General features: G+C 36.2%; 1 protein-coding gene across 2 annotated transcripts; it reads right to left on the bottom strand.

The window, feature by feature from the left end:
• Positions 1 to 847: 847 nt before the first annotated feature.
• Positions 848 to 20482, bottom strand: LOC124991648 (lanosterol 14-alpha demethylase). 2 transcript variants are annotated; one of them, XM_047562380.1, is made up of 10 exons: positions 20122 to 20482; positions 18586 to 18684; positions 13425 to 13601; positions 12065 to 12191; positions 10526 to 10700; positions 10041 to 10160; positions 9432 to 9627; positions 4367 to 4462; positions 3629 to 3797; positions 848 to 2218 (listed from the first exon to the last, which is right to left on the bottom strand). In XM_047562380.1, the coding sequence occupies exons 1-10, from the start codon at positions 20293 to 20295 to the stop codon at positions 2040 to 2042; spliced, it is 1512 nt and encodes a 503-aa protein (XP_047418336.1). In that variant the 5' UTR covers positions 20296 to 20482; the 3' UTR covers positions 848 to 2039. The 2 variants fall into 2 exon arrangements, with proteins under 2 accessions (XP_047418336.1, XP_047418335.1); XM_047562379.1 differs by lacking the exon at positions 10041 to 10160 and having other exon boundaries at positions 20122 to 20443.
• Positions 20483 to 27898: the final 7416 nt, after the last annotated feature.

Genomic DNA, 27898 nt, shown 5'->3' with positions numbered 1-27898 from the left:
GGCTTCTCAACAGTCAGTTTGTGATTTAAAAACTAAATCTGAAGTCTGGCACTTGCCTAGCATACACAAGGCCCTAGGTTCACCTCAGCACCAACACACCCAAAGGAAAAAAAAAAAAAAATTTTTTTTTTTTGGTTGAAGTCTAAAACTATTTGCTAAAGATCAGCTTGACTTTGGGTTCTTAACTCTTTTTTTTTTTTGCCATGGATCTCTAGCAGTCTGGTGAAGCCATCAATCCTTTTCAAAATGCTTTTGAAGAAAAAAAAATATAGAATTGCAAAGAAAATCAATTATATACAAATAATTATTAAACTTTTTAAATTTGATATAGTGCATATTAAAATATTAAAATACTATAAGCCACCTGTAATCCCACAGCTTGGGAGACTAAGGCAGAAAGATCACAAGTTCAAAGCCAGCCTCAGCAACTTGGCGAGGCCCTAAATAACTCAGCAAGACTGTCTCTAAACTATAAGAAGAGCCTGGAGATGTGGTTCAGTGGTTAAGCAACCCTGGGGTCAAACCGTGGTACAAAAAAATAAAACATTAATGGAATCTAGCAGTGAGTCTAATTATGATAATATACAATATAGTGTTGAGACTTAGATACTTCAAGAGATCTGAAGGATCTGTAATTTGATATGAAAATATCTGATTTCTATTAACACATTTATTGGGTTACTGCTAATATGAGCATAGCTTGTTGCCTAAATTAACAAATGGAAAATATTAAATTGCAGTTAGAAATTAGTGCAAATAAAGATGTTATTTCCCCCATCGTTTCCTCGATTCTCTGAATTCTAACTCACTGAAGCACACACTTTACAATTCATGAACACAGACTATATTTTTCTCAGAGAGAACTTTAATGTGAAAAACTGTAACAGAGATTTGGTCTTCACAATTAGAATTTAACAAGTCTTCCAGCCTCTTAAACAGAATTGTAATACACATAAGGGAAAATATTTGACTTCATGTAGTAAAAACAGATTGTGTGATCAAATTACAGGTATCACATATAATTAGGCCCCCAGTTATAATTTGAGTCAACTGATTCCTGAACATAGCCTTTATAGAATATGACCATAATACCAAGAACCTGCTGCATATTACCTTATCTTAAAGCCAGAGTTCCATGATCTCATATCCTATACTTTAAAAAAGTTTATTTACTTCAATGAATGGAACTACTAATAGAAACATCCCTAATTGGATTTTGAAGGAGGCAGGGAATAACACTGAGCCAGAGAAAACAAAATTATCCCCTAAGGACTTGATTTTGGTGCACAAAGATGTGACCTTGTGGAACAAGATTTTTATCAGATGGAGAAGTATGTAATATTTAGTATATGAAGACACATGGGTAGTCTTTTTAGTATTTATTACTTTTAGGAAATATGATTATCAAGGCATGGTCCTAGATCTCTCTCAACTTCCAATAAATAGTGCTTCCAGTTAGAAGTTCAAAGGATATATTTTTCTACAACTTAACTCTATCACTGCTGAATATCATCATACCAAAACTATTTATAGTATTCTCTTTAATCCAAAGCTTTAACTGAGTTTATTCCCTACTCTTCCATTCTTATATACACACACAAGGAAAAACTCCCCAGATAAATGAGTAACTATGACCTTCCATGTATTTCCCAGGGCTTTTTATACCTTGTAAAACTAGGGCCAGATTTGAAAATTCCTAACCTTATTTGCCAAGAGCGATGTAGTTTTTAAAATTAGTACCTGGAAATCATACTATTTGGAGTCTGTTAATTACCTAGATCCCCCTAAACAATTATTTTTAATAATAAACTTTGGTTTCCTCAAAGCACATGTAGTATCAAAACTATTATAAAATGTTTCAAATGCCATTAGATTTGATAGAATCATTCAGTTAATAAAATATTAAAATCATAAATTAAACTGGCTTTTAGAATTACACACTCAAACAGTATACTATGAGAGCTGTTTCGTAAACTTCATTCTCTTCAAATTTTTTGCAGCTTACAATAATATATCATGTTAGTTCCTTGCAGCCTTTTTCATTTTGATCTTCGTTTGTAACGAATAACTGGGTTTTCAGGAGTATGAATCATTGTTGTATAATTCACAGTGGGAAAATATCCATTTATGAGATCAAATTCATATAAACGAAGCATAGTAGACCATATCGTCTTAATTTGAACATAAGCAAAATTTTCCCCAATACAACGATGTCGCCCTGTTTAAAAAATAAAAGTTTTCATCAGAATCAAATCAAATTCTTTCTCACCTCTTTTAGCCTAGAGTGATATTTGTTTGCATAATTTTAGATGAACAGCAAATGCAAAAACAGTACAATTAAAAAATGAATCTTGGGACTGGAGTTGTAATTCAGTGGTAGAGCACTTGCCTAGCATCTGTGAGGCACTGGGTTTGATTCTCAACACCACATGTAAATAAATGAATAAAGGTCTGTCAACATCTAAAAACAAAAATGAATCTTCCTTCACATAAACTAAGGATAAAAACAGTTTAGAATTACAGAATATTTTCAATGTTTTTAGGAAAATGGCACTTGGCTAATTATAAGACTTTTCCAATGACTTTCTTTGAAGTTTAACATCTATCTTGGTTAAATGTACAAAAGGGTTTGAATCACAAAACATCTCATAGATAATATACAATATAATTTCAGAGACCATGATTAAGACCAACTATTAATAAAATGTTGATTTAATATTAAGTTCTAAAAATGACTGCTGACCAAAAATGGAATAAGCTGCCATATTAGATAATTGAACAACCCATTTCCTGAAGGGGAAGCTAGATAATTGCCAGTTTAGAAATGATTCCTCTCCTGGGGCAGAATTTGTGCTACACAACTAATGCGTCTTCCAACTATTAACAATCAATTATCCTTTTATGTTATATACTATATTATTCAAGTTATAGATTAAGTAAAGCTAAAATTTGAAGTTCCCAGCAGAGTTTATATATTTTCCTTAGTGATAAAAAAGTCATCTGACACTTAAATGATCTCTCTGGAAAGACCAACTAAGTAGCCATAGAATACAGAGGGCAAAAATATTCATGAACAATCCAGAAAAGTTTCAATTTTTTTTTTTTTTTTTTTTTTTTTTTTTTGTGGTGCTGGGGATTGAACCCAGGGCCTTGTGCTTGCAAGGCAAGCACTATACCAACTGAGCTATCTCCCCAGTCCGAAAAGCTTCAATTTTAAAGGCTGACTGTTCTGTTTTCTGAAATGCTGGTAATCTGTTATTATATTTAACCTGAAATAATTCCCTGAATGGTATGCTAACTCCAATGGTTCTTTAAAATAGAATCTGCAAAGAGCTTTAAACACTTATATAATAAAGAAAAACAAGAATGGACTATAAAATTAGACCTACTATAACTATGTCGGTTAGAAGGTAATGGAGCATTGTACAAGGATTCAGAGATCAGTTTCCCTTACTACAAATGAAATATATTTTTCCAACTTAGAAAGATTCTATTCCTAAAATAATCTGCAGGAATGTCCCTTTGATGAAGGGAAGGATATTTATAAATAAAAAACACATGGATTTTTTATGAGAGACAAACATGTAACCAGGACAAACATTTCAAGCTCATGAAATAATCATATTACCTGCTCCAAATGGCACATAGGCAAACTTCTCTCCTGATGCTGGGTTATCCTGTAAGTAGCGATCAGGATTGAAGTCTAGACGTTCTACCCAAGAGTCTTTAAGTCTTTGATTGACAGTGGGAGAAACACACACCTGATGTCCTGGAGGAATGGTGTACCCTGCAACAGTCTACAAAGGAAAGCAACACATTTCATTAAAGAATTTTAAAATACTACCAAATAATTAAATCATTGTATAATAAAAGTATTCATATACTTGGGTTATACATATATTTTAAAACTTGCTAGATGATAGACCAGCTAAAAATTATTTTAACTCCAAATGATTTCCAAGTGAGCCAACATCGAGTTGGAAGCATGTACACATTCATAATGCCTCAGAGGCAGAGTCAATTTCAGGGACCATTTTACTATCTGATTTATATACTTTATACTGTTAGAATTTTTTTTTAATAAGAAAATGTTATTTTTAAAACCAAGGAAAAAATACACTTCTATTTTTAAAAACCTCAACTGTTAAATGAAAATGAAAACTATAATTGGCATTGAAAATTAGCATACATACTATCTACAATTATGTAAAAATGTTCACATACTTAGTATAAAGTCAAAAATTATGTAGAAGTGATGACTATTTTACTTTTTGATTTAAAAAGTTCTCTTTGATACTTAAAATTTCTTCATTTTGATAAGTAAATTCTAGGAACACAGAAGGGGAGATCTAGTCAAGAGACTCACCTGAGGAGTTTTGACCAGTCTCATCAAGGTCATTATAGGAGGTCTAAGTCTTAATGTTTCTTTTATGCAACGATCAAGTAAATTTAGATCCTTGAGCTAAAAAACAGAAAATATTTCCTGATTTTTTTTTACAAATATTTAACATACTTTAGCAGCATAAATTATTTTCACCTCTTGATTAATACAAGATAGCTTGTATTCTGGGTAGAAGTACAGAGGTAAGTGTTTACAGACAGCCGGGATTAAAATGTTCTACCACTGTCTGCCATCAACAAGGGAACAAAGAAGAGCAAGCCAACAGGAAGAGGGACATTCACCCTGAAGAATGGCATTGCCAGAATCTACAAGTCACTCCACCAAAAATTGAGAATATTAACAAAAATCAAAGTCAACTTTTTCAAAACTCTAGATTAGCCAAAGACATATAATAATCTAAGAGGAATTAGTTAATTCAAGAACAAAAAAGCTAAATCTTGGTGAGATGAATAAGCTTTGTGGTAGTATAACTAATGTTACTTCCAGATTCATGGTAGCTTCAGAAATCAACAGCATGGCAACAACAGCAGCCTAACAACTATAGAGGAGCCAGAATGAATATTTCAAAAAAACCCAGTAGAAGGGCTGGGGAGATAGTTCAGCTGGTAGAGTGCTTGCCTCGCAAGCACAAGGCCCTCAGTTCGATCCCCAGTACCACACACACACACAAAAAATCCAGTAGAAATTATTTAACAATGCCATGTATCTGAAGTGGTGATATCAGTTGAAGCTAACAAGAACAAAAAGCATAAAAGAAAAAACTAGGGAATGGGATGTGTACAGGAAACTTTGGGAAGTTCCACATAAGGTAATCTGAAGGCCATATGCATGTATGGAGCAATGCACATGCTCAGATGTGTCGGAGCACTAATCTCTCACTTATAGCTGACTTGCATACACAGGAAGTGAAGGGTAAGGCAGAGTTTAAACTGACTATTGAAGTGTTAATAAATATTTCCCAACACATACAGTCCCTTAGTAAAAAGTTAGGAGACTTACTGTATAATACATTGCTAGAAATCTCTAATAATTAGGTGGCCACTAAAGTAAATAAGCAAAGAATTCAATGACTTCATTAGACAGACTTTATATAATTAATCTAGAAAAGTCACTAAACAAAGAGTAATACACACATTTATCCAAAAAACTAGCACCAATAAACCTAGGGAAGAGGGAATCTGATTTCCTGAGTTGCCACATCATTTTTTAAATATACAGTTTGCAACAAAAATATTAGAAACTCACGCACAAACACACACACAAATAGGAAAATATAGGACAAAATATAGGACATAGAATATAATATATAAATATAGGACATAAAATATAGGACATGAAATACAGGACAAAAATAGTTTAATAGAAATTGTCCCTATAGAAGTTCAGACATTAGACTGACTAGAAGAAGACTTTAAATGAACTATTATAAATAGGTTCAAAGAAATAAAGAAAAATATGTCTAGAGTTGGGATGAAGCTCAGCAGCAAAGTACTTGCCTCACATTCTCAAAGCCCTGGGTTCGATCCCCAAATCCAAAAAAGAAAAAACAAAACAAAAAGAAAGGAACCCCACTCCCAAAAAAAGAAAAAAGAAAACTTGTCTAAGAATTATGTCTAAGTATGCAACAAAACCTCAACAAATAGAGATTATCAGTAGAGTTTTGTTTTGTTGTTTTTAAACAGGAATTCTGGATTAGAAGGTATAAGAACTTCAAAATGAAAATTTCAATAGCTGGGTGTGGTGGTGGACACCTGTAATCCCAGAGACTCAGGAGGTGAGACAAGAGGATCATAAGTTTGAGGCCAGCCTCAGAAACTTAGTGAGGTCCTAAACAACTCAGCAAGACCCTGTTTCAAAATAAACTATAAAAAGAACTGGGGATGTGGCTCAGTGGCTGAGCACATGTGGGTTTAATCCCTGGTGTCAAAAACAACAACAAAAAAGAATTTCACTAGAGTGGCTCAATAGCAGACTTGAACTGGCAGAAGAATAACATCAAAAAGAACAAAATACATAAGAATATATTTAATGAAAGTGTAATTCTTGTTCACTAAAAGACCTAAAAGAATGAAAGACACCCCATGTTCATGGGTCTAAAGACAAAAATTGTTAAGGCAATGTTCCCAAATTTATAAGTGGATACAATGCAATCACTACCACTAGCTTCTTTGCAGAAATTGACAAATTGACTCTAAAATTCATGTGGAAATTAAAGGAATTAAAAGGAGCTAAAACAACCTTGGAAAGAATGAAGTTACAGGACTCACATTCCCAAATTTAAACTTAATACACACCTATACTAATGGCATAAGGCTAAACACAGAGATCAATGGAATGAAATTCAGAATCCAGAAATAAAGTCCTAAATTGATCATCAATTTTTTACAAGACCATTCAATGGAGAAAGAATGGTCCTTTCAATAGTGCCAGGACAACTGGATTTCCATATGCAACAAAAAGTAAGCTGGTTCTCTACCTCACACTATATGCAGAAATTAACTTAAAATGGATCAAAGACCCAAATGTTAAGAGATGAAACTATAAGATGTTAAGAAAACAGGACAAAACCTTTGCACCCTTTGATTAGGCAATGGTTTCTTAGATACCAAGAGCACATCAAGAAAAATATATAACCTTAATACAACACAACAATAAAAAGCCTGTTTTAAAAATGGGAACAGGATCTGAACAGATGTTTCTCAAAAGAAGATATACTAAGGTAAAAGAGGATATCAAGGATAAAAAAAACAGAAACAAAATACCACTTCACACCATTATAAACAAAAAGTCAGGCAATAACAAGTTCGACAAGGATTTGCAGAAATCAAAAGCCTCACACACTGTTGATGGGATTGAAAAGTGGTACAATCACTTGTAAAACAGTCTAGCAGTTCTTAAAAATGTTAAGTATAAAAAATATGTCACATGACCCAGTAATTCTACTCTTAGGCATGCACCCCACAAAAGTGAAAACAAATGTCCACTCAAAATCAGTACCCAAACATTTAAAGGGACATTAATCATAAAACTTAAAAGGTGGAAACAACCCAAATGTCTATAAACTGATGAATGCATAAACAAAATACAGCCTATCCATATACTATTAGTGATAAAGATTGCAGTACTGATACACACTACAACATGGATGAAACTTAACATGCTGCTATGGTTTGGATAACATTAATGTGTGTCCCCCAGAGTTTCATGTGTTGAAAAGTTGATCCCCAGTGTGAAGGTAAGAGGTGACAGGACCTTTAAGAGGTGGGAACTAGTGGAGGTATTGTCCTTCAAAGGGATTAAGGTAATTTTCAAGAGACCCTGAGTTAATTTTTGAAAGAAGGCTATTATAGAAAGAGCAAGATAATCCCTACTCCTGCTCTGGTTTCCTCTCTCGCTATGTGCGCTCTCACTCCTGCCATGATGCCATCTGACATGATATGTACAGCCAAGAGGCCCTATCCAGAACCAGTGCATGCTATTTGGACTTTGATCCTCCCATTTAAAATAAAAATAAATAAATATATATATATATTTGTTTATTTATAATATTATATTTATATATATTCATATATATTTATGTGAGCTAAATAAATCCTTTTTCTTTATCAAGTACCCAATCTCAAGTGTTTCATAATAGTAAACTGACTAGTGATTCTTGGTTGCCAGAGATAAGGCACAGGGGAAATGGAACATGACTGCTTATGGGTACTGCCTCTTTTGTGAGTGATGTAAACATTCTAAAATTAAATTGTGATGATGATTTCCCAACTCTAAGTATACTAAAAAACACAAAATTTTACACTTTAAAGTGGATCGATTTTATGGCGTTAGTTTAAATCCATTAAAATATCGTATTTAAAAGGTTACTAAAATTGAGATTAAAAAAGAGAAGGATATCACTACTGATCTTTCAAAAATAATGATTATAAAATAATACTATGAACAAATATATGACAAGATGAAATGAACAAGTTCCTTAAAAGCCACAATCTAGAGAATCTGGCACCCCTCCCCCCAAAAAAGAACATCTGAATATAGCTATAACAAGTAAAGAGATTAAATTTGTAATCAAGAAACTTCTCACAAAGAAAAGCACAGACAGATGGATTTAATGGTGAATTTTATCAGATATGTAAAAAAGAATTAATACCAATCTTTCACAAAGTCTTCAGAAAAACAGGAGAAAGATACTTTCAAACTCAACTTAAGAACAGTATGACCCTGATACCAAAGCCAAAGACAACATAATAAAACTACAGATATCCCTTGTGAATATACATGGAAAAATCTTCAATAAAACATTAGCAAACAAAATCCAGCAACATATGGAAATGACTATATGACAAAGTAGGATTTATCCCAGGAAAATAATAATATCTGAAAATCAATGTAATATACCATATTAATAAAGAACCAAACACAAAAAAATAACAGGAAGAGGGTATGACCAGGGTCTGCTTCAAAGGTAGAATCTCAGGTTGTGTGGTGAGTCCCTTCTCTCTATTCTGCCAGCAAGCCATGTGCAGTATTTGTGGATTTCTAGAGTCCATTACTACTATGCCCAAGCACAGGCCTTTCTGGACACAATAATTCAGAGGCTTCTACAACACACACTTTAAAGTCAAGAAGTACCAGGTTGGGGTTGAAGCTCAGTGGCAGAGCACTTGCCTAGCATGTGTGAGGCACTGGGTTCAATCCTCAGCATCACATAAAAATAAATAAATAAAATAAAGGTATTGTGTCCATCTATAACTAAAAATAAAAATTTTTTTAAAAATCAAGTACCAAAGAAACAACTCCAGAGATCTCTCAGGAATCATCTAAAACATATCTGATAAAGTTTAATGAAAAGAAGCAGTAACAGGATATTTTAGGCAAGGAAATGGGAAATTTTCTAAAATAAAGCAGTTTATCAATTTAAGCTAAAATGTAAATACGGAAAACCTCAATGTCTCCCTTTAATGGGGACAAATTAGCCACAGATACTCGGAAGTTTCAAGGCATCAAGGAACTGAAAAATCCAACCAACCTGATCATAAGTTAAAGGAGGAAGATCCTCCCCGCAGACTGTACGCTGTTCTGAATAACATTTTTCTTGAAGTGTTTTATCTCTGGCCAAAAAGAAGCCCATCCAGGCACTAGTAGTTGAGGATGTATGCTGCCCTGCCAAGAGGAGTCCAATCAGCATCCCTGCTATTTCATCATCTGTCAAAGGATGGCCATCCCTACGGAATGAACCACATGCACAAACTTAACATTTCTGCAGACATGTATCATGCCTCAACCTTTAAATAAAAGGTCATAACAAATACTTTATGTATAATATAAATACCCTCCTTCATCTGCCTACAACTCAAGAGTATTTTTCCCCCTCAAAGAGTCAACCAGTAGAAAACATGATTTTGGTTACAAAAGACTTCACTACCATTTATTAGCATATTTTCACCAGGCCTAGTCACTGGGATGCCAGTAAAGCATGAGATCCAAATATTATATGTCTTAGCAATTTTAAAAGTCCCAAAGGTCACAGCTACTGACTTTGCCAACATCCTTATTTTCTAACTGGAAATGCTATTTAACCATGTTTTAATGTGTAGTTTCCGATTTCAACTTAATATGTGATCTGAAAACCTCTTACTTGTATGCAGAATCTAACAGAGTTTGGAGAATGTCATCAATTTTTTCCTCTGACTGCCTGCGTTTCTGGATTGCCTTATAGAAAATATTCTTGATCTCTCGATGAGCTCTGTCTCTGCGTCTGTATTTAAAAATAAGAATATTTTTAGGGGGCTGGGGAGATAGCTCAGCTGGTAGAGTGCTTGCCTTGCAAGTACAAGGCCCTGAGTTCAATCCCCAGTACTGCAAAAAAAAAAAAAAAGAATATTTTTAAAAAATAAAGTCAGGGGCTGGGGATATAGCTCAGTTGGTAGAGTGCCTGCCTAGCATGCACAAGGCCAGGGGTTTGACTCCCCAGCACCACCAAAAACAAACAAACAAACAAAATAAAAAATAAAGTCATACTTTCCAAGATGGCAATTCATATTCTTCCCAAATCTGAAAGCATACCAACATTAAAGTAATTGCACAAAACTAAATTAGAGTGATTATCTTCTTTATTCATACCTGAAACTAGGCAGGGGCAACCAACCTGGCAACAGCCAGGCTGCATGACTAAAACCTCCATCCAAATCTGCATACAGCTGTGCCACCTTCTCATTCAGTTGACTTCTGATTTCCTTTCCATGTAAACAATGGCTGGCTGTTAAAATTATGAGCTCAGAAAGAGCTTCAAACACATCTAGGGGATAAAAGAGCATTTTCATTACTATTTCCAAAGACTTTAAAGATTGTTTTCTTGAAGATATAAAGGGATTGTTAAGGAGAATTAAGAATTTTAAAAACTCAAGAACAAACAAGATCCCATTAACAAAAAAAGTCTGCTCACAGATGATGTGGCTATGCAGAACACTGAAGGTAATAAAGGTAATAAGCCAAATTATAGGACATACCGGGTCCCTCTGGACTTCCAAAATAGAGGCCACAAAGGCATCTCTAGACCTCATTCATGAGCTCTTCTTCATCAAAATGGATATTAAAATAAATGTGGTTCTCTTATTTCCAGGTCACCACACAACAAAAGAGCCAAAAGGTCATTTAGAGCATATGAGAACAATAATGAGGTACTTTCTCAAGGAATGGTAGTCTAAGACCCAAGACTGGATTTCTTCCAAGTCAAATGTAGGAAGATCAGGACTAAAAACTGAAGTGTTGGCTACACATAAAAGAAAACTACAACTAATTACCAACTGGCACATACCAACATTGGAGACATGCATCCAGCATACACAATTTGATGACACAAGTCATAAAGTTCATCCAATTAATTCCCTATTCCCTAATTCCACATCCACCAAATGAACTTCCAAATAGCATTTGGCTTCCCAATTAGATCTGCCAAAAACAGATCAGTAAATATTTTGGTCTTCTTGATGCTATAATTATATGTCTCATGTGTATTTATTAAATTGGCATTCTAATGTATACATCAGCTTTTTGTATAGTTAGAAAAATTATCACATCAAAACATCTGTATATAATATATATTATATTTGTATATATGTATTATATGTTAGTAATATATCACCTACATTAATATATTATACATTATTTACATTAATATATATTTATTATAGGTTACATAGTTCTATATGTGTATGTATATATATACAAAATTATAAAACCTATATATAATTATATATACCATGACATGTGTGTGTGTGTCTGTGTGTGTGTGTGTGTGTGTGTGTGTGTCTGTGTGTATCACACTGACTTTAGGTATCCTAAAAATAAAACCAAGTTTCTAGACCTTTTCTAGAAGCTGAAGCCCAAACCCAGAATGTGAGGGTCTGCTGCCCTGTGAATAGATGCTGCTTCCTGCTATAGATATGGCCACTGCCTCTGAAGGCAACACTTACTGTAAACCAATATAAAGACTGGATTCACAGTTGCAACCCCACGTAATCAGAAAATGTCCCTCTCATTAAATCCAAGGTAGTTCTACATACATGGTATTCTGCTTTATATATATCCACCCATACACACACTACATTTCTATTCTCAGAAAAATAGAATAAAAAGACAAATGTAAAACATTTTGCTTACTTTTTTCTCCACTTTCTCCCCAACTTTCAAAGTATTCCTTTGTTTCTTTTTCAATTATAGAAACATACTGTTTAAAGTGGGCTATGTTAAGGCCATTCTTTAACATTTTCTTCTGCTCCAAGAAAATCTTCAAATAAAAAAAAAATTAAGAGTATACAGTATTAAAATATATGCTTGTTTCATCATAAGATTCATTAGGTTATTCTAACATGCAAACCTATATTTTAGAAAATTGAAAATAAAAAGAGTACAAGAATTTTTAAAAATTGTATCAGATGTGGGTAACTTAGAGCGCCTATGCATATATCTGAAGTAACAAGTAGAAAAAAGGCGCCTGCTGCCAGGATCCTAGAGAAATCTACTGGAAATCCCTTACCTTCCCACAGTCCCTTTGCCTGATACTTGAGGGTTCCTTTTTTCCTATTCTGGTTAGCTTCCAGTATCCCAACCCAACCAAGATGCCAAAACAATCTCCAAAGGCCCATTATTCTTTGACATTTTCATCCTCTTGCATACTCTATTTTATTTCCCCCAAAAAAGTCATCATCCCTCAGTGACACTATTTCCCAGAAGTTTAATTAGAACAGTTTTAAAAAATAAATTTATATGACAACTAATGCTAAACCCTCAAGGGCATTTATATTTTAGAAGTCTAATAAAATGTGTGGGGAAAAAATGAGTAAATAAATCCTAGGGTTTTTCCAAGGCCCTTGCTTTTCAACTTGAGAACCATTCATTCCTCCACAACTCCCCCACCCCCAGAAACAACATTTTAATGTCTATTGTTAACTACTCTACTTAGGTACTGAGTTATGTATATTAAGAGTCAGAGTCTACAACCAAGCAGCTGGGCCAGTTATCTAATTCATGTTCTATACCAACTTATAACACTTCAGTTTTTACTTTAGATGGGAAAAACACAAACATATTTTATACTTGAAATAGCTACATTAAAAAAGGACCTGTGAAGTCAGCAGTTTCTAACTCAAAGCTGTTATGCTACAATTTCACACAGGAATGAGTTGATAGGAAGTCCTTTTGATGAAATAATAGGATTTACTTGTTACCTTCTCAGAGCAAATCCCAATATGTTAAATGATTGTTGATTCCACTTCTTTGTGTAGGAAGCCCTTTAAAATTACTTAGCCTATGCCAGCAAATATAAAACAAAATGCAAAATTCCTTACAAGTTACACATGGTTTTGTTTTTCTTCTTTGAAATGTATCATGTTTCTTCATATTTTCTGAACCAAGGAATAAATTATTTCTACATTTTAAATGTATAATATTATACTACTAGATAGAATTATTTTAGTAAGAATGTAGTAAGGGGTCTTTATTCAAAATAAGTGTCACTTACTGCATTAGGCACATCATATCCAACTCCCTTTCCAAACACAGGTGTTGTAAGACGGCTATAGACCTCCTCAGCATTTAGGTCTTCATTTTTACTATTAAAAAACAGTGCAGCAGCATCACTCCCCAGAAGGTAAGTAAATGTCTTCCCCACCATGGTAAAACTAAATACAGGTCCATACTAGAAAGAGAAGAGTATCCAGAATTATATTACAAAAAGATCCAAAGCACCAAGATATTAATTTCTTAAATCACAAAAAATTGAAAAAATAAACACTCATAAACATTAAAACAAATTATTTTCATCTTGCCATACTTTTCCTTCCCATCTTTGTCCAATTTATAATTATATTCATCCAATTGCAAATGTAGTATAAATACAACTTTTATTCTGCTTTTCTGTTTATATTGAAAATATTTTCTATTATTAAAACATTAAATATCTACTTTTTTCTATCATTAGACATCACAATGTTAACTTACACTTAAATTGCTTTATCATTTTGGACATATGGATAATGTATCAGGGTTCTGTTTTTATGTTGGTTTTTATCATGGATAATTCGGCAATGAACATCTTTATGGAACACCTCTAAAATATACATTTCCACCCTGGCTTAAAAAAAAACTTCCAGGGGTACTCAAAATATTTTCTACAGTACTTTCTATGTGAAGACACTGGAGGTTTATTTAGTTATCAGTTTTACACTATCTCACCAATGCTGAATGGTTTCATTTTGTTGTTACTGTTGTTAAAATTTTTTTTTTTTTCTTTTTCACAGCAGGAACTCGTTTATTGAGGAAGTCACACAGCTTTTATGTAGGGTGAAGGCTAGGCGGGAACCAATCAGCTTAAAGATCAGCAAGGCATGGGGGTTCATGCAGGCGAGAGTCCCACAGGACTACATGGCAAGCCTGAGCTGATCACGTTCGGAGAACTGTTGTTAACCAATCCCTGGTGGTGGTCCGATTTATCGTCATTAACTTTTTTTTTTTTTTTTTTGGTACTGGGGATCAAACTCAGGGCCTTGTGATTTCGAGGCAAGCACTCTACCAGCTGAGCTATCTCCCCAGCCCGGTCATTAACTTTGAAACCGCCTTTGAGGCCTTGATCTTCTCACTTGCCAGGGAGTAAGGAGTCAGCCTGAGTTAGTTAATGTGTCATTAGTCCCAACATTTCCCCTTTTTTGTTTTATATTAAGGGTGTATCTGTCTTAGGTTGCCCCTGGGAGGGTCTTACCCATCATGGAACATCACCCTAGCAGTTTGGGGTTCCACCTTACTCAAAGTGTGCCTGTCTTAGGTTGTCCTCCTGTGAGGACCTTACCTGTCATTGACTACCACCTTAGCACTTCAGGTGGGCCCCTCAGGAGAAGCAGGGCTTAAGGAAGAGATACTTAGACTCCAGTGTCCTGATATGAGTGATCCATGATCCTATAGGGCTTGTTGTTAAATTTTGTTAGGTATTAAAAGTTTTACCTTGCAATGTTTTTATTATTATTAAAGACTAGGCTTTGGGAATATAATCACAAACAAAAATACTGTCAGACTCTTTACCCTTGGAAAAAGATACAAACTTATCAAATAATCAACATTAACAAATATAAAATTGCAAATGTGACAAATATTACACAAAGGAAAGCAACTCTCTGATGAGAGAACCTAAAAAGGGTGCACCTAAGAAGAAACAGACACCTGGGCTGAAACTTCAAGGATGGGTAGTCAAAAATGCACAAAGGGTTTAAAGGTGCGAGAAAAAGAGGGAAAGGATGGGATGACAGTCAAGTTTAAGTATAGACTACAAAGAACCTGATAAATCATATTAAGGAAGTTTTTTTTTTTTTACAAGCATAGACTTGAAGGAGTTTTTTTTTTTTTTAAATATTTTTTAGTTGTCAATGGATATTTATTTATTTATTTATATGAGATGCTGAGAATCGAACCCGGTGCCTCACACATGCGAGGCAAGTGCTCTCTACCACTAAGCCACAACCCCAGGCCAAGAGTTTTAAACTATGTGGGGAAGACCATTGATCTATGTACATTGGAAAAGAGCCCTCTGTCTGCTATGTGCAAAGAATGGGGGATAGGAGAAGGGATTTCAGAGAACCAGTCAGAAGACATGCAGAAATCTGATGACAAGTACTTAGCAAAGGATAATGGTGAAATAGTGGAAACAGAAGAAGACAGATAAACAAGTTATTCTGGAGACAGAATCTGCAGACATGGTGGTAGACTGATGGAGAGCGAAGTTATCAAGAAGGAATTTTAGGGCTGGGGATATAGCTCAGTTGGGTAGAGTGCCTACCTTGCACGCACAAGGCCTTGGGTTCAATCCCCAGTACCACAAAAACAAAAAACAAACAAACAAAAAAAAAAAAAACAAGAAAAAAAGGAATTTTATGCTTTTAGTATAAAACTACAAAAAAAAAAAAAAAAAAAAAAAAGAGTAGAATAGGACAACTAGGATTACAGAGCGAAAACTCAGTGGTTAAAAATTAGAAATACTGGATTTCAGATGACTTGGAGGCAACTAAGAAAAAGAATCATATGAAAGTTGGACATCCAGGTTTATAACTCAAGAGAAGAAACCCAGGCTACACACATCTACACATGGCCAGTAACTAAAAACTGCAAGTAGACAAGATCACCTAGAAAACAGAAATGTAGGACCAAACCTCAGAGAACCCCAACAGGAAACAGCCAGCCATCTACCCACAACTGAGTTGGAAAAAAAGTAGTCAAAGAAGCCAAGTTCACTGGATTAGTGACATAAAGCTCACTGGTGAAGGAGTGAGAAGAGACTAGGGTGGACTGATAAGTTCGTAAACAGGAGTTGTGAAAACAGCGAATAGACAAGTCATGGAAAGAAGACAGAGGTTAAGAGAAGCTTTGACCTTCTTAAATACATGACACTGAGAATTTTTCAGAGAAAAAGGGAAAGATTCACATAAGAGAGAAGATACATATTGAGAGAAGAAATAGTATAATGTTGTGGGACAAATGAGGGGTAGAGAGGTTGGCCTCCAACAGGAGGTGAAAATTTTATAAAATTAAGATGATAGGACATAGTAAGCTAGAACACCAGATTCTGAAGCCAAACTGCTTAGATTCAAGTCCCAGCTCCTCCACCTACTACTCGCTATGTGACTGTGGTCCTATAGTCAGAAAACTTAACCTCTGTGCTTCAGTTTCCCTCATCTATAAAATGGCAATTAAAAAAAAAAAAACAGAACTCAATTAACAGAGCTATTGTTAAGATTACTTATTTGCTTATTTATTTCTGCAGTGCTGGGGATTCCTCACACATGCTAGGCCAGTGCTCTATTACTGAGCTATATCCCTAGCCCAAAATTATATGTTATATACATAATTTATATAAATTATACAGAGGGCAAAGAAGTGCCACAGCTATAGTAAATGTGACTTATTTTCTATTATTATTATTACCACCACCATCATCATTATTAAAAGCATCCATAGGCCCAGAAATCAGACTTTGTGCAGATATTAACCTGCTGTTGGCTAGCAAAGAGCCCAAGAACAAATTATATAATCACTGTTTCACAGTTTTGTTATAAAATTGATATACCCTAAAGTCTTTGTGGTGCTTCAGGGAAAAAAATTATATAAAACATCAAATCACGACACAAAGTAAATGTTTCAAATTATTATTGTGATAGGAAGAAAGAGAATAGAGTCAAGTAGATTTGTACGTTCAAAACTGAGTTCTCACTGGAGAGCTTTTAATCACTCTTTAAATAGGAGACAAAGTTATCTACTTTGATGGAGAGGTAAAAAGATTCAAGTTTAGTAAAGTGAAGGTTTGAATTCTTCATTGAGAAAAGTGAGAAACTAAGGCATTCATAGGAACATCAAAGAACTATTGAGCAGAATTCAAATTTCATGCAAGGTAGGCAATCGGGAAGAAATTAACCTAGCACAGGGAAGAATAAAATGAGTAATTACCTCCCCTACACACACACCCCAGTTAATTCTGCCAGATAAGCCCAGAAATAAGATGTAGGGGCAAAGAAACTACTAAAAAGAACGTAACTGAAATAATGGGACCCAAAACCAAAGTAGAAAAAGGAAGAAACAAGACTGACAAGTTGAGAACAGTAAATGACGACAAAATGAAGTAGAAGATCTAATGAAGTTAAAGAATGATTATAGTCAGCCAGGCACGGTGGTGTATACCTGTAATCCCAGAGGCTCAAGAGGCTGAGGCAGGAAGATCTTGTGTTCAAAGCCACCCTCAGCAAAAGCAACTCAGTGAGACCTTATCTCGAAATAAAATACAAAATAGGGCTGGGGATGTGGCTCAGAGGTCAAGTGCCCCCGAGTTCAATCCCCAGTATACCCCCACCTCTAAAAAAAAGAATGGTTATAGTCAAAGGAGTTGCACAAGTAAACCAGAAGGGGCCTAAGTTAAGATTGTCAGGTACAATAGTTAATTGATCTAAAGTAGGACTGGAATAAACAGTTAAATTGATATAGGAAAACTCCTTAGAAAAGAGAAGGGCAAAGATTTGAGTGCTCATGGTGTCATATGGGACATCCAAGTGGGAATGAAATCACAGAACATGTATAGAGCAAGTTAGAAAACTTCAGATGCATGGTTAAGAAAGATGAGGGTCAATTTTAACTATATTCAGTAAAAACGAACTTTAGAACAATAGTTTTTTTATACCCTAAGTTGCCAGAACTACAAGTTTTCTTAGTTGTATCTCAGGACTACCCCCAGGACATGGGGAGAACCTAAAAGGGTAGGTTTTTTTTTTTTTTTTTTTTTTTTGGTGCTGGGGATCGAACCCAGGGCCTTGTGCTTGCAAAGCAAGCACAAAAGGGTAGGTTTTAAAGGCCTCTCCAATGTCTTAAACCAGAGCAGCATCAATTTTATGGTTTCTACACTGTCAGTAAGTGTAAGATCACAATTTTTTTTTTCAATGTGCTGCCATTTAAAAGAAAACTTTTGAGGGCTGGGGTTGTGGCTCAGTGGTAGAGAGCTTGCCTAGCATGTGTGAAGCACTGGGTTCAATCCTCAGTACCACATATAAATAAATAAAAATAAAGATCCACTGACAACTAAAAAAATAAAAGAAAACATTGAAAAGCATTTATCTAAACTAGTTTCTTTTCCTCTAATTATTTGGAAGACTTACCTTCTCATATGCATTTTCTAGGAATTCAATTGGACTTTTCCCAAATGCTACAGCATGCCCAAGGAATGGAATTGGAGAGAAAATGTATGGTGGACTTTTCTGCAAGAGAAAACAAAAAATAATAAATTCTCATTTTAAGAGAAAAATCCACTTTAGTTCCATGACCAATTAAATGAAATTTGCCATTAATACTTTAATACATTAAAGTAATACATTAATACATTAATACTGCAAAAAAAAAAAAAAAAGTTATCAAAAAGTGAAGCATCCAAAGTAACTTTAAGGACAGCCAAACTGTCAGTATCTTAGGTGAGTAGCTATAGTTAAAAAGAAGAGAAACTCAAAACATGATATAAGATAAATGACTAGAGAAACAGAAAGATACTGAAATTTTAAAAGATTGGCCACTATCAAGAATGTACAACATTACTGGTGGCTGGAGGCAACTTTGCTAACCATTCGTAGAAAAAGAAAAGGCAAGCAAGCAAGCAAACAAGGAAATCAAGTCATTATTTCTTCACTTCAACCACTCGCAATTTTAATCGGAGAATCTTGACTAAGGAAGGAACAGAAAAAGCCAAACAGTAACTTCAGGTATAGAAAGAAGGGAACTATGGGGCTGGGGTTGTGGCTCAGTGGTAGAGTGCAAGCCTATGAGGCCCTGGGTTCCATCCTCAGCACCACATAAAAACAAAATAAAGGTATTGTGTCCACCTACAACTAAAAAATATATTTAAAAAAACAAGTAAAAGAAAAAAGGGAACTATTTAAGTAACTTTGCCTCCTTCCTGTCATGGAAAGTTATTTTAAAAGCTATTTAGAACTTTGAGCTAAATCCAATGTACAATGCATTGTCAGAGTCGTTTTCAATTGCTAATGGTGCACGGATCAAAAATATTTGTAAGATTTAAAGGTGGTGGTCAAAGAAGTTGTTAAATCAGAGAAACTGACATTTTAACACTAAAGGAAAGCTTTTACCACACTCTAGTCACCACGTAATTCGCAAACTTAACACATCCCTCTGGACAGGGACTGCCATAAGGGGCAATGAAATGGTCCACAGGTCACTGAACCACACAAAGCAGCCTCCTGGAAGAAGGCAGCTACCAATAGCATCGCCATCAAGGCCTTCACTATGAGCCCCAATGCTACAATAAAGGCCAGCAGAACCACAGGACAGCCAGGACCACAGCCAAGGCCACCACTGCTGCAGCCCATAGTTATCGCTCTGATTACAAGCGCAGCAAGCACGACACCGGCCAGTACCAGTCACGCGGCCAGAGCCGCCACGACCACCACTGGAATCACGACGGCCAGCACGGCCCCCAGCACCGAGGCCAGCAAGGCCACGGCGATCACGACTGCCACAGCCACCAGCAGCAATGCTGTCACTAGCGACAGGACCACTAGACGACCGCCTCCCGAGACCCGCTGCCTGGCCAGGGAGCGGGTCAGCGCCGTGAACACAGCACATGCCAGCCCTTCCGCCGTCGAGGTGGCTGATCTCCGCGCCCTGATCCTGGAAGTTGCACGTACCGCCCCGGCTGGTAGTGGGACCAGGTGGCTGACAGCGAGGCGAAGCAGATAAACCAGGCTGAGTGTGAAGGCGCAGGCGATCAGCAGCGTGGACAGGAGGTTGCCTCCAGTCACCCGCTCCATTGCCTGTCCCAGCACGGACCCGCCAGCTTGCAGGAAGCCCAGCAACACCATCCTGGACGCCGCTTCGCTCCACCGGAGACACTGGAGGCCAAGGTCGCCGCCGCTCCTCGGAGCAGGTGGAGCGAGAGCAGCTAACAGATGGGCGTCAGGAGAGCGCCAGACCTCAGGACTCCTACTAAACCCAGTACTACCCACACCCACCGCTCGCCGCGCGCCACCACTTGCGTCACCAAAGGGGCGGAGCCTACAACTGGCCACGCCCTCAGAGGTGCTCCACGAGACCGAGGTCTCCTTGCGCCAGAGATAGGATTTGAGGAAGCGGGCTGCGTCTGTGACACAAGGGACCCAGGGATTAAAGAGAAATAGGCTTAAGAGACGACCACTCCCTGAGAACCGCTGGCAACCCAGGGCTGCGTGCCTGGGGTGCGGCGAGCCGGCAGCCGGTGCGGGAGGGGCTCGGCGGAGGGATCTCGGGGCGAGAGGTACGGCTACCGAGTGGCGGCGGCGGCGCGCTCTGTGATTGCACGGCGCGCGCCTGAGGTGATCTCAGCCTATGTCGCGTCAGCAGGCGGAGTGGTTCGAGCGCCGCCCCCTGCCTGGGCTCGCGGAAGGACCGCGCCTAGCCTAGCTCAGGTACCGGTTCCCGGGCATTCCGGGACAACCCTGATAAGCGCTTGGAACTTGGAGTTGTGAAAAGCGAGGAGGTGAAGATGCCGACAGCACCTGAGGGGTGGAAACATGAGGTCAACCCCGCCCCACCCCAATTAAAACCAATTTGACAGGTATTAATGTATGACCATAAAGTTAACAAATGCTATTAGGTATGCTGGAGTACAATAAAAAAAAGTCTTCAAAATAAATGTAGATGTTATAAAAAGTAGTCGTCTGTCCGAGGCCACATTTCCAAGAGTGCCTGTCATTCCAAAGGTTTATTATCCAGATAGATTTTGAAGCGGGAGTTCAATCCTGCAGCCATCATCAAACTCCTGCGATGTTGCAGAAGCTCTAAGATGACCACCAAATTGAACCCTTCTTCCAAATTACTAACTCCTGGTGAGATTCGTTTGTTTATTCAATCAAAGTTTAGGGCTAGGTTTTGGACTAAGCTTAGGGTTACAGAGTGAGAAACAAAACTGCAAGGCCCTCGGGGAATGAATAGGAATATCCAATTGCCTACTAAATACCTCTACCTAGACATCTAACATCCTTCTCCGAGTCAGTAATATCTAAAGTCAAACTCCTTATCTTCTCCCACCCCTCTGCCAACTGCCCTCCTATAATGCCTGTGTAGGAAGTGCACCTCTATGCACCCTGCTTTCTTCTTCCTTCATGCTTCACATCTAATCAAGCATCAAATCCTATAATTCTCCCACCTTAAAAATTTCTCCATTCTGGGCTGGGGATGTAGCTCAGTTGGTAGAGTGCCTGCCTCGCAAGCACAAGGCCCTGGGTTCAATCCCTAGTACGGCAAAAAAAAAAAAAAATTTCTCCATTCCTATGCCACAGCCTTAGGGTAAAGCCTTGATCCTCTCTTGTTTGCATTACTGCAATGTATCTGGGCTTCCTACTTTAAGACCTGTCTTCATCCTGATACTTCTTTAGTCACTAAAGTGCGTTTGGGCCATAACCCCAAGAGACACAATCCTGAACACCATAATCCCAAATGTTTAAAATCCTAAAAGATCAAAATCCTAAAAATGTCATTCTGGAAAAAAATTAAAATTATTTAAAACATTTATTTACATTAAAAGGAATTTATTTGAGAAACAGAAAAACAGGACAGAACACATCATAGACCACTTTACAGAATAAAATAGTCAACATTTTTGCAAGCATAAACATTCAGGTATACTGACAGTTGCACTGGTGTAACAATTATTTGCAAATGGATGGTATTCATAAACAAGTTAAAAAAGCGAATTATATAAATGAATATCATTATGGTTGGTAATTGTGTACACTCAACTTCATAACTGCTGTCATCTGAAATATCATAATGACAACCCAAGTCTTAATAAGATTGGTCAAAAACCTTTATTGCTTACCAGTTACCACTGCATATGCAGTGTGATTCAAAGAGCCAAGATCTCAAAGGACATCTCTTCATTTATTGAGAAAATTTCAAGATATCTACATACACACACAATATTTACACACAAAGTCGACATGTAATGTGCTTTTGCAGAGTCAATTTTGAAAAAAAAATGCATAAAATGAATTAAAACTCTCTAAAATCTTAACACAATTTATATCTCCAGAATTGGAAATGATGTGAAGATGAAAGACAAGGTGTGGCAAGTGCCATCAAAATAATGTTAACAATTTAAACAGAAAAAATAAAATAAATTGAAAAGTGAAAAAATGTATTACAGGACAGATTATCAGTAATTGCATGAAAAGGTAATTCATAACCAGTAACCAACTTTCATAATCATTAACTTTCAGTCAGTCTTGGTAATATAATTACTGTTTCCAATTGTGTACTGTTATAGGGAGAAAAATTGTTATTGAGCTTACACAAATAATGATATTGCCATGACAATAAGAATACTCACTAATAGTTTTCAAATTCTAGAGGGAGCAAATAGGGTGAAAAATAATTATTTTATCTTTGTTCACAGAGGTAAACTTTATCAAATTGTTGGAAGCTCTAGACAACATAAGAGGGGGAAAAAAAAGAAAATGTTTTCCCTAAGTTTGTTAAAGAATCAGAAATGTTTCAAATAAAAGTTCATAAAAATTAATTTTTCTTCAGCAGTCCATTCAGTCCCATGTTATTAATTCTCATTCTGCTTGATGTTGGGTTAGCAGTTATGTGAACTAACCAGTTTCTTCATTAGCATTCTGGAAATTCTTACCTAGTGCAATGATAAGATCTTGAAGTTAGAAACCTACACTTTTCAGATTCCTTCCATGAATCTACTGAATACTCCATGAAGACAAAACACTTTTTAGAATTATAATTGCATAAACAGCTTTCAGGACATCAGAATGGTCTGTGGACGATAAAACTTAAAATGGCCACTAAAAATCTTAAAGATTTGATAAGAGTTCATTATAATGTATTTAACAAGGAAATTTTGTTATTCCTGTGACATATAACATCTTAAATTATGATTTATAACATTATACCAGGACATACCAGATTTTTAGGTTTCATATAATTTCTGGGAAACTTAATAAGATTTCCACTTACATAAATGCTCTCCACCAGAATTTTATACTCAACAAAAAACACTTTTAAAATAAATATTCAAGCAAATGAAAACTGAAAGAAGATATTTTCAGCACTCCTACACTAAACGAATGGTATGAATTTACATTGTGTACAACCATAGAAACAAAATGATATACCCCATTTGGGTACAATGAATCAAAATGTAGACTGTAAAAAATAAAAGAAATTTAAAAAAAAAGAAATGTTAAAGTTCTTTAAGCAAAAGTGGTATTTTCAGATAGAAATCTGGATCTACACAAAGACATGAAGACTGTTAAAAATAGTGCAAACGAGAGTAAATTTTACAATATTTTTTCTTATTTTTTGATCACTTTAAAAGATAACTGCCAGGCATGCATGTAATCCCAGGGGATTACAGTGATTGCAAGTTCAAAGTCAGCCTCAGAAAAAGTGAGGCACTAATCAACTCAGTGAGACCCTGTCTCTAAATAAAATACAAAAAAAAAAAAAAAAATAAGGCTGGGGATGTGGTTCAGTGGTCAAATGCTCCTGAATTCATTCCCCAGTACCCAAAAAATAAAAAATAACTGACTAATGCAAAAATGGCAACATTTTGTTGGATTTACAATATGTGGAAGCAAAATGTGTCTTGGCAATATATGTTTGTCAACTTTTCATTGTTGTGTCCAAATGCTTGACAAGAACAACTTATGAGGAAGAATAGTTATTTCGGTCTCACATTTTCCGTCCGTGGTCAGCCAATTTCATTGTTATAGTCCTGGGATGAGGCAGAACATCATGGTGGAAGAGCTTGGCAGCCAGGGGCTTATTTCCTCCAGCCACACTCCGCCCACCTATAGTTACCACCAGTAATTCATTCAAATTATTATTATTATTATTTTTTTTTTTTTTTGTGGTGCCAGGAATTGAACCCAGGGCCTTGTGCATGCAAAGCAAGCACTCTACCAACTGAGCTATTCCCCACCCCATTCAAATTATTAATTGATCAAATGTATTAATCCACTGATGAGATTATAGCTCTTATAATCAAAACTTGTCACCTCTGAACATTGCTACATGGCCTAGCACATGAGCTCTTTGGGGACATTTTTAGGCCCAACTATAACACAGTAGCACTAAGTGTGGGAAGAAGGAAATGAAAGAATTTCCATTTATTTGTTCTATTCATGAAGTGATCCATTATTCGAGGTCAACTTTGATATGTTAAAGATGGGCAGTCATGCGTGGAGAGAAAAGAGATGAAACATACCAGAAAGAAGGTAAAATATGCATGAGACACAGTGAAATGTCTACTATATATACAAAAGGAGAGGAAAAAGAATAGGATTGAGGCACTATTTGAAGAGATAATGACTGAGAATGGAATGGGGATTTTTTTCTTCTTTCTTTTTTTCTTTTCTTCTTTTTTCTTTTTTCTTTCAATTACCTAGGAGGATTTTTCAGAGAACTTGATGACTCTGTGTTTCCAGAAGACAAAAAAAACCCCTCCATCTTGCTAGGCAAACCTTAGACAGATTGGAACCTGTGTGGGCCTCAAAAAGGAACTTTTTCAGATCCTACATATCAATTTCTAATATGTAGATACTGCTATGAACTCAAGACCAACAAAAATAGGAAGGGGGAAACTCAGTTGCAAGGCTGGCAGATTCTGTTGTATACCAACAAAACACATAGTTAGCTATAGTGCTAATATTGCTGCTATATTAGAGTTCTAAATTTCAACTGTCATAGCTTTTATATAGTTGGTCTTCGCGTTATGTTTTGATCTGCCACGTGCTTTAAAAGCTATTTCAGGGTTGGGGCTGTAGCTCAATGGCAGAGCGCTTGCCTAGCATGTGTGGGGCACTGGGTTTGATCCTTAGCACCACATAAAAATAAACAAAATAATAAAGGCATTCTGGTCCATCTACAAGTACAAAAATTTAAAAATAAATAAATAAAAATTCTTTAAAATTGGTCTTACTCTTTAATTACTATTTTATAAACATTGTATAACATGCAGAGCATAATTGAAGATGTAAGACCTCATAACTATTATTTTCTAGATGTATTTGTGATTTGAAACCAGAGTTTTGAGATGAAATCCAATTCTCTGCTTCTGCTTGCTGGTGACGAGTGAGTGAGGTCTGTGTAAGGTGCAGGCCTCCACAGCCATAAAATGTGTTGCAACTCTTAATGGTGGGTTATGCCCTCCCGTGTTGGAGCAGACCCCAGCAGCTCACTGTCAATTTCTTCTTTCTGTGTTCTTGTCTTGTGATTTCAAAAAATGAAATTCAGAGACCAGAATGAATGTGCGTAAGAGTAGAATTATTCAAGTTTTGCATAGAAACAAAACTTCTACAGGGCCAGAGGGACCCAAAAGGGGTTGCTGCCTGAGTGTGCTAGTCTAGGGGTTTATACAGCATTTAGGTCAAAGGCTCTTGGTCCAAATTTATGATAATCAAGGTTCAAAAAAAGTACCAATGCTATTGGTCCAAAATTATACTAATTAGGATTTGGAAAAGTGCTACCCAGTGGTCCAAACTTATACTAATTAAGGCTTGGAAAAGTACTAACCTGAATCCTATTCAAGTTTGCCTTAGTTCCATTTTTTTCTGGTTTGATCCCAGTACCACAAAAAAATTTTAAAAAGACAGATGAAAATATGGGCTTTGTAGTTTTTGAACCAATATTCCATGTCGTGTTTCAAAAATGACTACAGCAATACACTGTTTAATTCCAACATACAAAATAAATTCTTTCCTATAATTAGGTAGCACAGAGAAAGTGTTTGCAGTACTGGGGATTGAACCCAGGGCTTCATTTAAGTGTTCTAGGTACTTTCTCTGCAACAGAGCCACGGCCACAAACTTTTTTTTTTTTTTTTTTTTTGAGACAGGTCTTGCTACCTTGCCTAGGCTGGCCTCGAACTTGTGATCCCCTTGCCTCAGTGGCCCAAGTAGGTGGGATTACAGGTACGAGCCACCCCACTCAACTAAGCAGTTTTTTTTTAAGCAACAAAAACCGTACTATGCCTATACTTTTCTTAACCACATGAATTAGGTCTCTTTCCATTCGAAGTTATGGAAGCTCAGGTCACACAGCTTGAGTGAAAGTGAAAAGTTAAGTAGTATAGTTAGCTCCAGATCTTTTGGATACATATCAGGGAGTGGGCTAGCTGGGTCATATGGAGGTTCCGCCGTAATCTTTTGAAGTGCCTTCATACTGCTTTCCAAAGTGGTTGTACTGATTTGCAGTCCCACCAACAACGTGTGAACATACCTTTTCACCCACATCTTCACCAGCAATTGTTGTTTTTTGTATTCTTGATGATTGCCATTCTAACTGGAGATGAAATCTTAGCGTAATTTTGATTAGTATTTTCCTTATTTGCTAAAGATGTAGAACATTTTTTCACATATTTGTTGGTTGTTTGCATTTTTCTTTTGAGAAATGTCTGTTTAGATAATTTTCTCAATTATTGATTGGGTTTTTGCTTTTTGGGTGTTAAGTTTTTTGAGTTAGAAGAGTGAGTGGCAAAGATTTTCTCCCATTCTTATAGGCTCTCTCAATACATTTTTGTTTCCTTTATGGTAAAAGCTTTTTAATTTGATGCCATTTCACTTATTGATTCCTAGATTAATTTCTTGACTTTATTCTAAAATTAGTATACTAATTTTGTGCAGTTGGCACATGCCTGTAATCCAAGAGACACAAGAGGCTGATGCAGGAGAATTGCAAGTTCAAAGCTAGCCTCAACAACTTAGTAAGGACTAAGCAATTTAGTGAGACCCTGTCTCAAAATAAAAAATAAAAAAACTAAAAATGTGGCTCAGTGGTTAAGGGCCCCTGGGTTCAATCTCTGGGGAAATAAATAAATAAAATCAGCATACTATAGTGGCACATGCAAACCAATGTTTATAGCAGTGTAATTTACAATAACCAAGTTGTGGAACCAGCCTCCATGTCTGTCAACAGACAAATGGATAAAGAAAATGTGCTACATATACACAATGGAGTTTTACTCAGTCATAAAGAAGAATGTAATTATGTCATCTGCTGGCAAATGGATGGAACTGGAGAACATCATGCTAAGTGATTAGCCAGACTCAAAAAGTTAAGGGTTAAATGTTTTCTCATATGCAGAAGCTAGAAAAAGAGCTGGAGGGAAGGAATTTTTAAAAAGGTGGGGAGGGGAATTTATGAAAATAGAAGGGAGACCAATAGAGTAAAGGAAACAGATTGAGAGGGAGGGAAGAGGACAGGTCATAGGGAGGTGCTGGGGAATGAAATATGCTCTGTCCCTGTATGAATACGACACAATGAATCCCACTTACATATATAATTATAATGTACTAATTAAAATAATAATAATTATAATAGAAGGGAGATCAGTAGAGCAGAACAAACAGATTGGGGAAGGGAGAACAGGAGGAAAAGGGAAGGTACCAGCAATAAGACTGATCAAATTATGTT

This window comes from Sciurus carolinensis, chromosome 8, assembly GCF_902686445.1.
Source record: "Sciurus carolinensis chromosome 8, mSciCar1.2, whole genome shotgun sequence".
Classification (NCBI taxonomy): Eukaryota; Metazoa; Chordata; class Mammalia; order Rodentia; family Sciuridae; genus Sciurus; species Sciurus carolinensis.
The sequence above is the reverse complement of the archived record's forward strand: the minus strand, read 5'-3'. Positions and strand labels throughout refer to the sequence as shown.